General features: G+C 48.9%; 1 protein-coding gene across 3 annotated transcripts in view; it reads right to left on the reverse strand.

The window, feature by feature from the left end:
- Nucleotides 1-17,732, reverse strand: part of ANO2 (anoctamin 2) — a 334,494-nt gene that overhangs the window by 296,273 nt on the left and 20,489 nt on the right. For all 3 annotated transcript variants that reach the window (XM_070494504.1, XM_070494502.1, XM_070494503.1), the window contains exon 3: nt 17,192-17,518. In XM_070494504.1, coding sequence (XP_070350605.1) covers nt 17,192-17,518 — 327 coding nt within the window. The remainder of the gene's footprint in view (nt 1-17,191; nt 17,519-17,732) is intronic.

The raw sequence follows: 17,732 nt of genomic DNA on the forward strand, positions 1-17,732 counted from the left end.
ACCTGTCCTGAGCCTGAGAAAAAGCCAGGAAAAGTGCTCCGATCTGCAGACGGCCAGACTCCCTCCTCCTCAGGCGCACGAGGAAGAGATTCATCAGTCCTTTCAGCGGCTCCATTGCCTAGGTCATGGGAGCCTCAAAATGAGGCTTCCGAGACAAATCCCAATGCACTTTAGACCCAGCGGGGCCCACAGACGCCTGCCATCGCCCTGTTACTTCACCAATGCATGCTTGCTCTGGAGGGAGTTAGGCCAGAACTCAAGAAGCACTTCCTTTCTGAGTTTAGAGACACTGCACAAGCAAGCAAAAGAGGCCGTTTATACTCTCTCTTCCTCTAGTGGGTTCCAAGGCTGGACTGTGCTGAGAGTTGTAGGGTGTGTGGCATTTCTCCCTAAAGCGGAGTGAGAAAGGAACGGTGTGCCTCACTTCAAACTGACTTGAGGTGTGAAAGCCCAGCCTGAAAAAGCAGATAAATCAGGCTGAGTATTCACCTTAAGAAAGGACCCGCTGCAGCAAGCTGCCTTAATACACTTACAACTCGATGAGAATTTTAAAAATAGGTATCCCGTGTAGCAGACTAGACTTCCAGCTCAAACCAGGGCACAAAGATTGAGGACCTGTTCATGGGCGCTTTCATGAAATGCAAAGGTCTCCAGGATTCCAGATGAGTGAAGACTAGGACCATTCAGCCTTCCCATAAGGTATTTGATATGGGGTCTTAGCCCTTGGGAGAGCTTTCCAGAGACTCCAGAAAGAAGAAAAGTGCCTTTTGAAGGGAGCTCTCCAGGGTATGTGGACAACAGGCAGGTCTTGGAGTCTCACACTGGTCCATGACCCATGACACCAGGCCAGAAGGGGAATGGGACTCATTAGGATGGGGGAGCGCATCTGATTTATAGACGGGTCAGCCTAGAGGCCAGAAGAAGACAACCGTTTTGGGGATCCTTGGACCTGAGATTAAGGAACTAGAATAGCAAAAAACTGAGCTTCTGACATATGCCAGGCACTGCGCTAGGCACTTGATGTATGTTCCCTCATTTAATCATTCGCTTCCTTGAAAAATATTAAGGATCCACAATGCACCAGTCTTCTTTGAAACAACTCAAAGGATCAGATGAGAAAACCGAAGTGGGAGGAGACATCACGTGATTTGCCCAAGGTTATACACAGCTCTGTGGCTGAGCCGGGTTTCAGATTCAGTCCTGCATTCCAGCTTTGCTTTACGCCAGAACTTTCTCCTTCAAGAAACCTCCCAGCCCTGCCCAGTTCCAGTCACTATAGCAAGAGAGTTAGGATGTGTGCAGACGTATATATGCAGACGAGGTCTGTGCAGACCATTTGCAATCACCCAAACCAGTGAAGGGGAGTGGCGGCATGGCTGAACCACAGCCCTCCGGTCCTGGAGGGAACCGCACTCCGTGTCTGAGGGAGGAAGACCCCAGCATGTCTGCCTGACTCAGCTTGGCTGAGGCTCAGATTCATGACTGAATTAGCCTCCATTTCCCGAGCACCCTAACAGCAGGAGGGAATGACCCAGAATGCAAGAGGCTGTGAGCAGATTAACAACTCACCCTCCATAAGCAGCCCACACACGGAATAAACCTGCACATTTACAGGCATCATCCTGCACGACCCCGAGAAAGTCTGCCTTCTGTTTCCTTCATGAAACACCGACCTCTCACATGTGCTGACTGTATCCTCGTCCTCCTGCTTCATCCCAGACCAGCAGAGGGCTCTGCACATAAGGGGTGCTCCATCCCAAATGCTGCCCAGTTGTCACGGCATTAGGCTCTAACGTAAGCGGCTTAGGACAGCTGGGGTAAAGGAAGGAGGGAGGCCTGTCTGGGGCCATGGTCCTTGAAAAGAGCACAAACCAATGCGGTGTGATTCCAGAGCCCTGCTCCCGCTGCTGGTGCCCAGTACACCACCACTGGCTAAAGCTTTGATCCCCGTTGAAAGTGCAGCTGCTGCAAAGCAGGGTCACACTGAAGGATCTGAAGAAAGCCCGAGAGTGGATGTGAAGGAGGCAGAGGAACCAGGTGGGGACACGCCACAGAAGAGGAAGGCCGAGCACACCCAGATGAACGCCTCCTGGGCCCACCATCTTCTGTCCTGGTGCCCTCCCAGTGCTGCTCCCAGGGGAGCTGACATCCTGCACTGGCTCAGTGTCCCTGCCAGGGCCTCCAGGTGGCTCTGGACATCACACCGGCCTGCGCTCCACAGCACCCCGTGCTCTTTCTAGTTCTTGCAGTGTCATCCCCCGGCCTCGTCCTCCCGGGAAGCCCTGCCGCCTCTCACCCTTGCTTGCTGGCTCCAGACCCATCCAACTGTCTCAGGGGTAGTCCTGAGCAGATTGATTCTTGCCACAAACACAGCCCATGGGTAATTAAAAGGAACCTGCGGGGACTGAGCTGTTCCCCAACCCAGGAGCTCCCACCCAGGCAGGTAGGAGGGAAGACAAGGGTGGGCAGATCAGAACAAAACAGCAAGTAGAGGATACTCTGAGTTCAGAGGCTCCTTCTCCTCTCCCGAACCTGCCTTAGCCGCTGACCATCCCCATGGTGAGAATAAGGACCCCCTTCCCCACGCAAAGCTCAGATGGCAGAAGAATTATCCCCGGAGAGGCGGGACCCTGCAGTGTGTGAGAGCACACTGGCTGTGTGACCTTGACCAAGCTATGTAGCCTCAGTTTTCTTATCTGCAGAATAAGGGCAGTAATAGTAAATGCTTTATAAGGTTGTTATAAGGATTAAATGAGTTACTTTATGTCCCTCTCACAGCAGAAGCGTTTGTCGTTGTCATCACTAGTAACTTCGAAAGCAGCAGGAAGATGCTCAGGGAAGGAAGGGTCCAGATTCCTGAGGCCCCACAGCAGGAGGGAGAGAAGACATTCCTGGCCACACTGAGGAGACTCCTGGCCACTGGATGAAGGCAGATCCCAATGCCAGAGAGGCCTCAGGAAATAGCACGGGTCACGCAGACAGTTCTTGACACACTGTCCACAGGAAATTGTGTCTTTTTCTGAAGGATTCTCTATTTACATCGTGGAGACTAGCCTGGCATAAACAAACATCACCAAGTCCATAACAACAGTAATCATTTGGGCTGTGGAATTCACCAGACAGCACAGAGCAGAGGAGCTAAAAGAAAGGAGAGAGGGAGAAGACCAGAGGAAGGAAGGATGGAAAGACAGAAAAACAGGCTAACAACCCCCAGGGCTCAACCTCTTCCCCCAGCTCAGCAAAATCCCCTCAACACTGGACCAGAGGGCAGCCTGTAAGGGCTCAGCTTACCCCACAGGTCTCCTGGCCCCCAGCTGTCTCTCTGTCTCTCTCTCCCTCCCTTCCCTCCTTCCTCTTCCCCTCCCCACTTCCCTCCCCTTTCTCTCTTCCTCTCCCTCCCACTCTCTCCCTCCCTCCCACTCCCCCTTGCAGTTTTTGCTCCCCTCAGCACTCTCCTCAGAGTGGGTGGCACTGAGGGGGCTGCAGATTGCTATGGTGCCTTCTTCCCTGGTTGGGGAAGGAGATGGGAGAAACAAAGGCAAAGCTGCTGCGGGAGAAGAAGTAGGCATGTGAGAGGGCTCAAGTGGAGAGAAGGGCGAGGAACTGCCAGGCGAGGCTCCAGGCTGCTGGGAGAGGGGGTGAGGCTGGGAGAAGGGGAGAGGGCTCCACCTTCTCTGGAAAGCCTTCCCTGCCAACCCCAGCTCTCGGGGATGTCTCCCTCCCCTGAACAACTCTACAGGCTATTGCCTTTGCTATACATCATGCTTTGAATCAGTTCAACGAACATTGTTGAGTATCTACTATGTGTCAGGCACCATATGAACCAACAAGAAAAAAAGAACAAAACACAATCCCTGTTCTCAAAGTCTGCAGTCTGTCTGGGGACAAGTGAAGCTCTGGGTGGTGTGCTAAGCATTTTGGTAATGCTGCCAAGCACCGAACAAGGAGCGTTAGATTATGGACAGATACAACAGAACATCAAATAACATTTTTAAATAATAAGAAAGTCCTTTGTCAATTATCTTGCAAAGATAAAGTCTCAGTCTGATGCTATGTCTTTAACCTCTCTGACACTAGCTAAGCTTCCTTCTCATGAAGAGAGAGCAGGCCCCCAGCCTCAGACCTTCTGCAGCCAACTGCATCCAGCCAGAAATTAATGATGTTAATTTGTTTCTGCTGTAGTGTACTCTTGTACTTATTGTCTACTTATTGGCCAGTGAAATTGGTTCTCCATTTATGATGATGATATAATATTTCATTTTAAAATAAATTTAAGTTAAAGAAGTAAGCCAATTTAGCAAAAATACTCAGTAAATAGCAATAGAGATAGTAAATGGCTATGACTAAAAGCATTAAACTGGTAAGCAGTGGTATTCAAAATCATGATCATTTATTCAAATGACTGACATCGTGAGACCTTTTGCAAGGGGAATCCAGAAAAGAAGCAATCAGCCTACGTGCCTTGAATTGTAGGCTGTCTGTTCAGGAGCATCTCTCTCGTTCCCAACTAGACAGTAAACTCCCCGCACCTCGTCCCTTTGGGGACACCTCATCCACACATTAGGCACGTGCATTCACTCAGAAAATGGGAAGGAAATTCAACTCGGTTCAAAAGGAAGGTAAAAATTTGGAACATTAAGGCAAAAAGTGGACAGGTGGGAGAGCCAGCTTGGGCCCACTGGCCAAGCAGAAAACCCCAGGCAGGAGGAAGCCCCATTCCATTCTGACAAAGAGCTGTGAAGACAGTGACCCTTCTTCATTTGATGACATTCTACAACCTGTGAAGCATTTTCACCCAGGAAGGTGTTGTCCAGATCTCAGATAAGAAAACAGACCCAGCCTGGCTAAGAAACTTGCACAAAGGCACACGACAGTGAACTCTGCTCATTGCCTGCACACAAAGTTCTTCCCGCGGCACCGGGCTGCTGGAGAGGTCTGGAGGATGGGCAGGAGAGCACTCCTACCCATAGCCACTCGTTTCAAAATGTTCTGTTAACAGAGCTTGGACCCCCAGGTCAAGGCTGGAGTGGGTCTGAACGCATTCTCTGGAGCTCCACAGTGCACAGTGAGAACAGTACATAGCAACACACACACCATGGTAACCACGGAGGGGTAGTGTGTACAGGGAGCCAGCAGCAAACCCACACAAACTCCGAGGGCCCCAGGGCTTCAACTCCAAAGCCTTTGAGGGTTCCTGTGCCTGCACTTGACAAAGAAAACACAGCAGAACAGCACACCCATCAAATTCCATTCCTCCTGACTTCCTGCTCCTAAAAAGGTGTTAAAACCCCACAGGCCATCTCTGAGGCCTGGGAAGCCTCGACCCTCGAAAAGCCTGTGGATGAGCTAAGCGTAAGTTCCCTGGGCTGGAAGGGCTCCGAGAGAAGGGAGAAACACAGCTTCGGTTAAAACATCTTCAGCCAGACATACCTATCCCTCAACACCTGACAGCAGTGGATCCCCACGCGGAAACTCAACAAGACAGTTCCAAGAATACCAGCACTTACCCAGGCCAGGCCCACACTCCAACCCCTTGGACTGCCGAGCTGGACAGAGAGTCCAGCTGCTGGCCATGGTGGGGTGCTATGCAGCAGATGAGACCCCAAAACCAGCAACGCTCAAGAGATCGTAAACACGTTCTGGAAGACGTCAGAATGGACCCAGGATTCTCCAGGAGCCATCAGGCCATAAATGGCAATTTCCATGAATCTTGCCTTGGCTGAGCTCCCAGGCAAGTTGAGAGGGATGGGGGGACGAGGGAAGGTGGGGTCTCCACTGTGCACTGTCCAGTACACAGTGCCACGGCTAACAGCCCTGCCGGCTCCTCCTCCTTTCACTTCCCCTCTACTGTTAGCCTGTCCTCCTTATGGTCACTGTGCACAGAACAGGGCAGCTGGAAACACCTAGGGGGCACCACTGGTCTGTTTGAGGACTGGATGTAAACAGGAGCATTTTCTCCTAGAAGATAGGAGGAGAAAGGCCATCGCCCCCTCAGACTCACCAACCTACTGCCCCCTGCTCATCCAGAACAAAGGTCAGCCTTCCTAGCAGAATGTATGGAGAGGCGCTAAATGTTCATGATTGTCCGAGCAGGCAGGGGCCTTGGAGACCCGCAGGAGCTGAGATTACCCACCCAGGTCACAGTGCTCTTTGCAGAACCCTTTACAATGGTCCTTAAAATACCGACGTGCTTAACGCCAACATTCAAACTAGGAAGGATTTCAGTGGAAGACAGAAAATCACAACCAAAACTAAGTTGTGAAATTAAACATGATTGGCCAATTCTAGGTTTTCCCATTAACATTCTTTTACTTTTCATCCACTTCTTTCGCCCTCAACAAGTACTTACTGGCAGACAAGGAGTAACAGCTTCCACAGGTTTAAGGAAAAGATACATAAGAACAATTTTTAATTGAGAAAATTATCTTTAGCAGTGCAATTTTTCAGTAAATTGAGAAAACACTATCAATTTTTATTTTAGCACAGACTACCTCAGTCTAAGTCAGAAAGCCAGTACTTTCGGGTACCTAGTTTGAGAATCCCTGATTATGCCTAACCTTCTCCTTTTCCAAATGAGGAAGCTGAGGTACAGGAAGACGCCAGTTGGTGGCAGAATGAGACCCGGAACCCAGGTCTTCTGGCACTTGGCGCAATCCCCTTCTGCTCCATTTCCTTCTGGGATCCCAGCATACCATGGGCTGACCCCCAGGCTTCCAAATACAGCTAGCCACGCAGGCCCCGAGCGCATCAGCCACAGCACAGGAGGCTCAGCTGATGTGAGGGGTGCTCCTGACATGCCCCACAATCGTGCCCTGCATCAGGACTCCCCGGGAAACTTCCCTGAGCCAGGCAGTCTCAGCGAGCAGGGTGGGTGTCCACATCTGGTCTCCCTTCACACAGCAGCCGGGCAGGACTGCCACTCACTGCCTGAGGCTTCTTCTAGGTTTGGGGGTTATGTTGAGGTCTCCTCATCTTTTTTGGGCCACGGAGCCCTAGGAAAGTCAGATGAAATCTAGGGACCTCTTCTCAGAATATGTGAGATTTACACCTTTATTTTAAATGTGTAAAATAAAAATACAGAATAACAAGGAGACTAAGCATATAGAAATATACTTACCAAAATATTTACATATAAATTTGTGATATAGTAATAATAATACACTTGCTTCTTTGTCAACACATTAAACAGCAAGACCTAGCAGCACATCTAAAAGCTGTCATAATTTCAAGGGAGTGATGAGTGTCAATGCTTTTGGAGATTGTGCAACAACTATCATGTAACAGGAAACCACGTGTGATTTTTACAGGTGACAAACTCGCAGGAACTCCTAGTAAGGCAGATTTGTGCTTCCACCCTTAATTGAAGTGAACGGTAAGTTTCAGTTAAATTTTGGTGAAAATAAAATGCAATCTTCTACCATTCAAGCTCACGAATTCTACCCCTGAATTCCATTCACAAACCCCAAGGTTTAAGAACCCCTGATGCTGCCACAAGCCCCAGGGGTCATCAGACACAAGGTACCGCGGCACCCTATTGAGCTGGCCAGTGGTAGCGGGGAGATTCGTCTGCAGTGAAAACAAGGGGCTGCTCAGGGCTGCAGCAGCCCTAGAACCATCCTCACCATCTATCCAGCACCAGGTATAACCTCTGGGTGTCTCCAGACCTCAAAAGCTCAAGGAAAGACCCTGTCACATACAACACCCGCTTCAGCTAATCCTTCTAAACTTGCACAGGCCCGGCCAGCATCTCAGCCTGCAGAGGGTGACGCTTCCTGGAGACCTGATAAGAGTAGGAGCGACAGCCGCTCACTAGTGCTGGGACCAAGCCTCTGGGGGCGAGGAGAGGGAAGATGATTTAGCCAAGAGCTTCAAGGTGGAAACAAGACTTCTCCGAGCTGCCCAGACCATGGCTCACTCTCCCAGCCCTCTCTGCCCACCACCGTTACTGCACTTTTAGACTCACTATGTGATTCTCCGTGGTCAGGTCTGTTTCTCTAATGGACTACGAGGTCCTCGAAGGCAGGGACCACATCTTATTCACCTCCGTGTTGCTGGGTCCCAGCCAGGATGTGGCACTCAGTGGGTGCTCAGGAGAGGTCTATAATGAGAGGCAGGAGTCCGGCAGGTCTCCCTGGCAGCTGCTTCCCTTTGGAGTGTCTTTACAGCTGAAGGGACTGCTCAAGCAGCCACTGGCTGACAAAGACCTTGAACTTATTAAATGACAAGTGGAGAAGGTTGTTTTTTCCTCCATGTTTGTCTCAGGACCCAAAACATCTAGCACTGCCATGGAAGGACGATTAGCAGGACAGTTCCCTAAATCTCTCTTCACCAAACACAGAGATCGATGTAAATGACAGTAGGAAGCACACGCGATACTCAGAATGTTTAACCACAAGCACAGCATATTGTTTGACAGTCATACCAGGAGCACCAGCCAGACCTCAGCGTCACAGGAAGATGACAGCAGAGCCACAAGGAAGATGGACATAATAGAAGGGAGTGAGCCCCCCGTGACTTATTCGTTTGCACAAACTCTCTAGAATCAACGCTTCATTACACTAAGGCATTAACTAGCAGAGCGGCCTCGTCCCAGTCACATGCCCTCTCAACCAGTTCCTGCTCTCTGACAGAGCTAGAAGAAGCAACCTCAAGCCCTCCCACTCTACTATCCTACGACCCCATTTTCTCGTACCTCACAGATGGCTCCTGGGAACACAAAGCCAGCAAAACACCTGCAGCTAAAGCAGTACCCAGGCCAGATCAATCACTGATCCCTGCCCTCAGCTACTGTAGCGTGGGATACGGCACATCAAAGCCCAGAGACCTCCTTCCAGCCCCTTTGGAGGAACCCTGGAGACCACTAGAAGCCCTTGTCCATAGAAGCAAGACCCCAGACACAGAGGTCTTGAGAAAGAGCCGCAGCCCAGCTCCCTTCCACCTCTGATTAAACCCACAGCCCGCCTGTCACTGGACCCTGGACAGTGCTTATCTCCACGGCTGGGTGACCGTGTAGGCTAAACGCCACCCCTGGAGAGTCACTTGAAGAGAACAGCAGGAGCAGGAGTTAGAAGACCTAGTTTCAAGGCACAGCCGTGCTCCTTACCAGCTTGACAAGGCACTCTCTAGTTCCCATGAGAAGGGGAGAAGAGCCACCTCAGTGGGGTTGCCACGAGCATGGAGTCAGAAAATGGAACATTAATTTGTTTTTAATTTTTTTTAAGATTTTTTTTTCCTTTTTCTCCCCAAAGTCCCCTGGTACCTAGTTGTATATTTTTAGTTGTGGGTCCTTCTAGTTGTGGCATGTGGGATGCCGCCTCAGTATGGCTTGATGAGCGGTGCCATGTCTGCGCCCAGGATCCGAACCAGTGAGACGCTGGGCCGCCAAAGCGGAGAGCGCAAACTTAACCACTCAGCCACGGGGCCCGCCCCTGAACGTTAATTCTTTAATTATAAACTGTTTGAAAAAGGAAACAGATGTTGGCCCAGATTAGGGCACTCGGCTTGCCCTCCTTTGCTTCTCTCTGCACCCCACGCCAGGCCGCTGAGAGGCTGCCCCTGGGAGACCAGATCCAACCAGCCACGGGGCCTCTGCTCCACTCAGCTGTGCCATCCCAGGGGAGGTGCTGCTGGGCTGCCTTTGTTGTTCCCTGAACATCCCATGGGGTGGGAAAGAGAGGCAGGTGAGGAGCGCCAGGCTCCAGCGTGCTGCTTCAGGGTGCAGCAAGTGGGACAGGAACACATCCAAAGCCAGGGGGAAATCACCGCATTTTCCCCAGTGGTTAGTGCAAGCCAACAGCAGTGTGACTCTACCCACACTCATGAGAGCAGAGCAGCCATCACCAAGAAACAGTGTGGCCTTGGCATCACTGACTTCCACATTCGTATTCCCCACATTCGCTATAGTCTTTCCTAAGAATGCAAACCGCTTTCCGGTTCCTGAGGAGGAAATAAGCTAATCTTACAACCGGGTCAACAGGAGTCTGGGGACCACTACCCCACAGAAGTATGGCACTCCCCTCACTCCAGCACCCAACAACCTGCTCGATGCCTGAGGCAGAGCGGTGGACAGGAAGACCTTCAGGGACACTGTCACCCTAGAAAACCAAACAGCAAGGTTTTCCCAAGGACTCAGAGATTTCCTAAGTCCCAGTTTTCCCAGCAAAGCAGGATGTGAGAGTTATAAGAACACAAGCTCTATAAGCTCAACACCAGCTCTGTCCAGGTAACAGAGAAAACAGCGGCAGGGCCGTGTTTCATCTGTGGGGCTGCAGATAGATACCGTGTAAGGAAGAACAGCCACCCAGGGCTGGCCTGGTGCTTCAGGAAGCCAGAGCAGCCTCCAGGAGAGCAAAAAGCCCAGACTGGTGGTGCTCTCTGCTCTGACACCCACATGCTCCTATAAAGGATGATGAGTGACCCTTAAGTCAGCCCCCTTTTGGATAAATAACTCCTGGTCCCTGCAGAGAACTCTGTGGATATTGGGGAAGGCAGAATAGGACACTGCTATCAAGGGCTTGGCAGTTCTCCCTGGGAGGACCAAGACCTCAGAAGGCAAGAGCTCAGATGGGGTTCAAATCCCAGCTGCACCACTTGGCAGATGTCACTATAGCTGAGTCACTGGCCTCTCTGAGCCTGTTTCCTCATCTTAAAAAGATGGGAACAGTGCCTGCCTTGCAGGATATTAATGAAGACTGAATGAGGGAGCACAAGGGAAGGAAAGATCCCATATTATGAGACACACACAAGGCACTTAGGAAAGTCAGCTTCCTTCCCTAAAACCATAGATTAAATCAAACTCCAAAGATAGAGCAATTTCCCAAAGTCACCTGACCTCCGTCCAACAGCCTAAGAGGACAGATGGTCCTATCAGATGTATAGAAACTCTTCCCGAAGAGGAGATGGGGAAAGGGGGTGATGACAAAGGTCAGGAAACAGTGGCCTCCAGTTTTAAGAAAGTGAGGAGATGTTCTGATATTCCTGGCCCACAATCTTCTCCTCTAAATGAGCCCTAGTAGGAGGTCATGATGTCCCACATCCCAGATGTCCCCTAAACTATTCCTTTGACTCAGTGTGTAATTCAGGTTGAGACGTCAGATGTCCAGGCCTACAGGGTGAGCAGTCAGGTGTCAGGGACACCCTATGGCTTGGGGGGGGGGGGGGGGGGCGGTCTCCTCTCTGCAGAGACACAAGGCATTTGGTCATTCCTGGGTTCCCACCTGATACCAAGTCAGAGTGGTGAGCACTGCCTTCTGAAAGAAGCTGTGGGTCTCTGGGGCCTCCCAGCTGGCACTCTGTCCCTTCCATGCCTGACTCTGTCAAAAGCAGCACATAGATCTGCTGGAGATGCCAGACCATGCCGAATAAATGCAGCTGCTGCTATCCATTCTCTGGTGCCCTAATCCCTGGAAATCTAGCACCGAGCATGGGGACACCTGGCCTCCTTGTCAATGCCCTCTCTTCTATTTCCAGTTCAGAAGATCCAGCTGCCCACAAAGATGAAGTTTGGGGCCATGCTTCCTGGAATTTCAGGGCCTGAATGGTAGGATAGGTCTTTACCCCCAAGTCCACAAATATGCCCTCCATACCCATTCAGTACGTTGCACTGCACTTGGCTGTGGGGCTCACCCTTCCCCTAGATCCCCCTAGTGCCACCTGTATACCTGAGTCTCTGCCTCTGTCCTTCCAGCTCTCTGGGTCAGGCAGGAGGTTTGGGAGAGAGTGGGAGGAGGTGTGTCACAGGAGGTGTGTCATAGGAGACCTGCTCAGCCCACCTACTCTACAGCTCCATCTGGAGGCTCAAGGCTGGGCAAGACCCTCAACTGTTTGCACTGGCCTCCCATTCAGCATTGATGCCCATCTTCAAATAGGTTGTCCTCTTTAAATGAAATTTTAACCAAATGGCCAAATGTAAGAAAACACACAGGCAGACTGTGATTTAATCATGCAATAAATACTGCATAGTCTTTAAAATATGAACATAGATATGGAAATATGCACACAAAATGAAAAAGTCAAACACTAAATGGAAGGTATGCACCAACTACCATCCTGTCTAAAGCATGCCCAGTTATCAGCTAGGGTCAGAAATGAATTATACGATATTGTGTCAATTAGAGTTTGGTGGATGCAAAGTTTTTTTGATCTGTAAGGCTAAGTGAATAATTTTTAATAGGTCTCTGATAGAAACCCATTTCCTCTCCATTTATCTCAAAATCAAAGTGAAACCAGAGCCTAAAAGACAGCCTAGCCCAAAAGGATGGGGACAACTAGGCTGGCGGGGCCACTGCACCTGCTTTCTAAACTGCCACCAGGTGCAGTCAACCAACACCCTGCTCCTGTGAGGTGCCAGTTCCAGGCTGCCAGAGCATGAGCATCCTGATGCAGAGAAGAGTTGTTCAGAGCCCAACAGACCCCTAGAAGAGTTGTTGAGACTCTCATAGGCTCCGGGTGATGAATCTCCAACCAGCATTTAGCACCAACATGGTATGGGGGGGTGGGGACCAGGGAGAGAGATGGAAAAGATCAAGGACTGCTGGCCCTGAAGGAGGTTAAAATTCATTCTCAGTCTTGTTGGGGTGCACACAGGTGGAGACGACCTGGGTGCCCATTATCATTAGGAGGGTGACTAGGGAAACTCTGGTGACTGCACACTGCTCATCCATTAGAGAAAAGGGATTAATGCACTTGCAGAATGTGAATGGTCTCAAAAATATAGTGCTGAGGGAAAAAACTAAGAAACAGAACAGGCTATAACATAGGGTGCCTCTTAAGTAAATTAAAAACGGATACAGTTTTGAGAGACTGTCATAGCCAAAAGGAGCCCAAGAAGGCACAAGAACAAAGGTAATGGGGATCGTGGATGGGATCCAGGAAGAGAAAAAGACCAGTAGGGAAAAAATAAGGAAATCTGAATAATGTAAGGATTTCAGTTAGTGATAGTAAATCAATATTGGTTCATTAATTGTAAGAAGCGTACCATATTAATGTAGATGTTAATAATGAAAGAAACTGGGTATGGGGTATATGGGAACTGTTTGCCCAATTTTTCTGTAAATCTAAAACTATTGTAAACAATGAAGTCTATTTTTTAAATGAAACAAACGTATAAAGCAAAGCCACACTATACATTTCCCAGAAACACCACGCATTGGAATGACTCCTTGAGGAGGAAGCAGACAGTGAAGAGCAAGGGGATATTTACATAAATAACGAGAGGGCTTTGTGCAGACCAATGATTACAATGCGCGATGACCGAGAAGCACAATTAGCTCAACTCTTTGCATCAGGTCCCAGAACTAACAATAATGATTAATTTTTAGAAAAATGAGAGAGAACACTGCAAGACGGCAGGTCATGACGGCTCCGTGAGTGGTGGAGGCTCCAGTGAAGATTGGCTTGAGGGAGGCTGACCAATCTGGAAAAGCCCCATGAAGGAAAGAGTTAAGCAAGCCTTGAAGCCAGGGATGGGGGCTGGGAGGGAGGAGGTTTTGGTGTTTATACAATAGGGACAACAATCCAGGACACTCTCCATGTCCCCATCTAACACTGATCAGCCCCAAGAGCTATCTCTGGGTCTTCCTCATTCCCAACCAAAGCCAGGAAAATCCAAAAGCAATCAAAATAAAACATGTTGGAGAGCAGCAAAGATGGGCAGGGATACCAGTAGTACCAGTAAGAGTTTCCAGGACAGTGACATTTGAATTTTAAATCAGCAACAAATAGTTTTTTTTAGTATAAGTATGTCCCCAATATTGCATGGGGCACTTGTGCCAAAAAAATTATTTGTTGTTGATCTGAAATTCAAATTTAACTAGGCATCTTGAATTTACTAAATCTGGCAACTCTAAATAATAATAATAGCAGTGACATTTACTCATTGTTACTGTTCTAAGTACTTTGTTTAGTTGTCTTGCTTCTTCTTCATAACAACTGAATGAAGAATGTTTTGTTAATCCCTTTTTAGAGACATGGAAATTTCTATGAAAAAGAAGTCACAGAGCTGCACCCAACAGCAGGGATAGGCACCAAGCTCATCTATCCTTACACCACAGTCATGACCCCACCACAACAAGAGGATGCACACAGTCCACACAGGGGACACCCCTTGAGCACCAGGCTCTGGTGGCCAGAGGGGATTGTGCCTCTGGGCCCCACAAGACATCTCCTACCTAAGGCCACTCATTCAAGACTGAGAGAGGTAGCTGATTTACCTAATATGTAGAAACAAACACAGAGAGTTAGGCAAAATGAGGAGATAAAGAAATATATTTCAAACAAAAGAACAAGACAAATACTCATAAAAAGAACTAAGTGAAATGGAGAGAAGCAATCTACCTGATAAGGAGTTTAAAGTAATGGTCATAAAGATGCTCACTGAACTCAGGAGGAGAATGGATGAACACAGTGAGAACTCCAACAAAGAGACATAAAATACAATAAAGTACCAAACAGAATCATAACTGAACTGAAAAATACCTTAAGGGGTTTAACTGAAGACTGGATGAAGTAGAAGAACGAATCAGCGAGCAGGAAGACCACCATGGGTTTCACTCAGACAGAGCAGCAAAATGAAAAAAGAATTTAAAAAAGCAAAAACACTTTGAGGATCTCTGGGACAACATCAAGCAGAATAACATTCACATTATAGAGAGGGTCTCAAAAGGAGAAGAGAGAGAGAAAGAGCCAGAAAATTTATTTGAAGAAATAATGGCTGAAAACTTCCCTAATCTGGGGAAGGAAAAAGACATCCAGGTCCAGGAAGCAAAGAGAATTCCAAACAAGATGAACCCAAGGAAACCCACACCAAGACACATAATAATTAAAACAGCAAAAGTTAAGGACAAAGAGAGAATCCTGAAAGCAGTAAGAGAAAAACAACCAGTTACATACAAGGTAAATCCCCTAAGGCTATCGGTCAATTTCTCAGCAGAAACCTTACAGGCCAGAAGAGGGTGGCATGACATACTCAAAGCCCTGAAAGGGAAAAACTTCCAACCAAGAATTCTCTAGCCAGCAAGGGTTTCATTCAAAATTGAAGGAGAGAGAAAGAGTTTTCCTGACAAGCAAAAGCTAAAGGAGTTCATCACCAAAAGCAGCCTTACAGGAAATGTTGAAGGGACTCATTTAGGCTGAAAAGCAATGGCGCTAATCAATCAGAAGAAAAAACACGAAAGTAAAAATCTCACTGGAAAAGATAAATATATACTAAACGTAGTGGACCAATCTCATATAAAGCAAGCACCAAGGTTAAAAGACAAAAGCAGTAAAAATTAACTAAAATTACAACAAATAGTTAATGCTGCATAAAAGAAAAAGAGGTAAAATGTGACGCCAAAAATGTAAATAGTGGGCTGGGGAGCGTAAAAAGGTAAAGCTTTGGGATGAGTTCAAATTTAAGTTTCTACCAACTTAAAACAGACTGTTATTTACGTAGGAAGTTATATGTGAACCACACGGTAATCACAAGGGAAGATCTTATAGTAAACATACAAAAGAAAATGAGAAAGAAATCTAAACATAACACTAAAGAAAGCCATCAGATCACAAGGAAAGAGAGAAAGTGGCAGTTCCACCCACAGTGGTAGTGCCGAGAGCTCCTTGTACGGCCCCCAAAACGTGCCACTACCTTGAGAAACCTTCCCACCAGACCCCAGTGAGAGGCACCAAGTGAGCTTTGGGTTTCAAAAACTTAAAAGCAGCACTCCCACAGCAAGGGAGCCCCAACTAGCCCTAAAAGAACATGCTGTCCTTACACTGGTGGAGAGAATAATGAGAGGAGTGACCTGACTAAGGGTCTAGACAGGCAGCATAGGTCAGCACAACAAGGGTCTGAGCCGGGCCACGGGCCATCCTGCCTGGGGACAGAGATATGGATGAATAACCTCTGGAGGTCCCTCCCAGTTTGGGGACAGTATTAACTTGAGTCTTACAAAACAGGTTTCTGAAGAGAATGGAGCCCCATCCGTCAGCATTAAAATAATCATAGTGAGCACTTATAGGGCACCTACTGTGTACCAGACATTGTGCTGGATGTTTTCCTTGCCCCGTCTGATGATGGCGCATATAAAAGTACAATCTAACAGGGCATTTATTATTTTGCAGATGAGAAACCTGAGACTCAGGGATGTCATGAGTTTATTCAACTAACACTTGTTAAGGTACCTACTACTTTATTGTTTAAACTCTGTCCTAGGTGCTGGGAACACAGTGGTGAACCAAACAAGACCCCTGCCTTCATGGAACTGGTGAGGGCACAGATCAAATCAAATCAATCAATCATGCTATTTCAGGCAGCAGTGCTAAGAGTGATGAAGAAAAGCAAAGTGGGGTCAAGGAATAGAGTGATAGAGGAGGGGATATTTTAGCTAGGATGGTTGGGAAGATGTCCGGAAGAGGGTAACACTTGAGCAGAGGTCTGAAGTGAGAGACTGAGCATGCACAAGAAGGGTGCCTGAGGCAGAGGGACAACCAGTGCAAAGGCCCTGAAGTGAAGGTGACCAACCACAACCAAGATAAGGCCAGTGGGCTGGAGCAGATGCAGGAGGGTAGAGGGGTAGAAGATGAGTTTGGAGGGGACGGTGAGGGTAGGTCATTTTTAAAGGATCACTGTGGTATGGAGACATGGGTGCATAGCTGAATGAATAAATGGATGGATGGATGGATGGATATACAGATAAATGGATTTCCTTAGGCTGGCTACTGACTAGAGGTGAGACTATATATAGCTCACAAGTTGATAAAATATGTCCGGTGTTCAGTTCCGAAACAATCATCTGCCTCAGGGAGCCCCAGGCAAGCACATTCCTTAGTGAAGTAGATCCTCTACAGAGGAATTTTGATCCCAAGTTCAACGGGCAAACCAGGTCTTCATCCCAAGGAAACCATCAAGGAGAAGGCCACAGGATGGGGAGCCAGGAAGAAACGTCTTGCCTTCAGGTTCTAACTAGGCCAACTCCCCTAGAACAGATTGGGGCACCCATCCCCCACTACCTGAGATCACCTAGACGGAGACTCTAGCTATACCAAGACTCTGCCTCAATTCCTCAGGCAAGAAAATCTGGTTTGCCCCCCAGAAAAAAACATGCCACCTGCCAGAACAAAGCCGAGGCTCCCTGCTGGTGATGCCGATCACCAGGAGCCCAGCCTTCAGGGCCATCCCAACCTGCAGCCCTTGGCGCCTGCCCAACCTCACCTCCAAGTCCTTCTCCAGCTCCAGCCCGGCCTCCATCAGATTGTGCTCAAACTCCTCCCGCTGCTCCTTCCTCTCCTCCTCCAGGGCATCGAGCGGGCCCAGCTCAATGTCGCCAGGGCCCCCAGCATGGGGCTCCTTGCCTGTCTCCCCATTGGAGACGATAGCCAGTGAGTGGCCGGGGGAGCCGTGGCTGGGGTGCGCACCACGTTTCCGGTAATGGTAGGCGAGCACGTAGTCGACCTTCCTCTGGTTGTCATGGAAGTGCATGCGGCTCAGGCGGGCCTCCGAGGACACTGGCTCATTGGCATCCAGGTAGTTGTTGATGACCTGGCCAGAAAGAAGAGGTCAGGGATGGTGAGGTCTGGGAGGAATGGGTGAGAGACAGAGGGGGCTGACCTTGTGCTCTGGGCCCAAGTAGATGGACTAGGAAGCAAGCCCCTCAGGGCCAGAGGTCCCAGCCCAAGGCCATCTGCCGCCCCCCACCCACACAGCCCTCCACCCACCCACCCATGGACTGGGCATCCCACTCCAGCATCCATGT

The sequence above is a fragment of the Equus asinus genome, chromosome 22 (assembly GCF_041296235.1).
Source record: "Equus asinus isolate D_3611 breed Donkey chromosome 22, EquAss-T2T_v2, whole genome shotgun sequence".
NCBI classification, from domain to species: domain Eukaryota; kingdom Metazoa; phylum Chordata; class Mammalia; order Perissodactyla; family Equidae; genus Equus; species Equus asinus.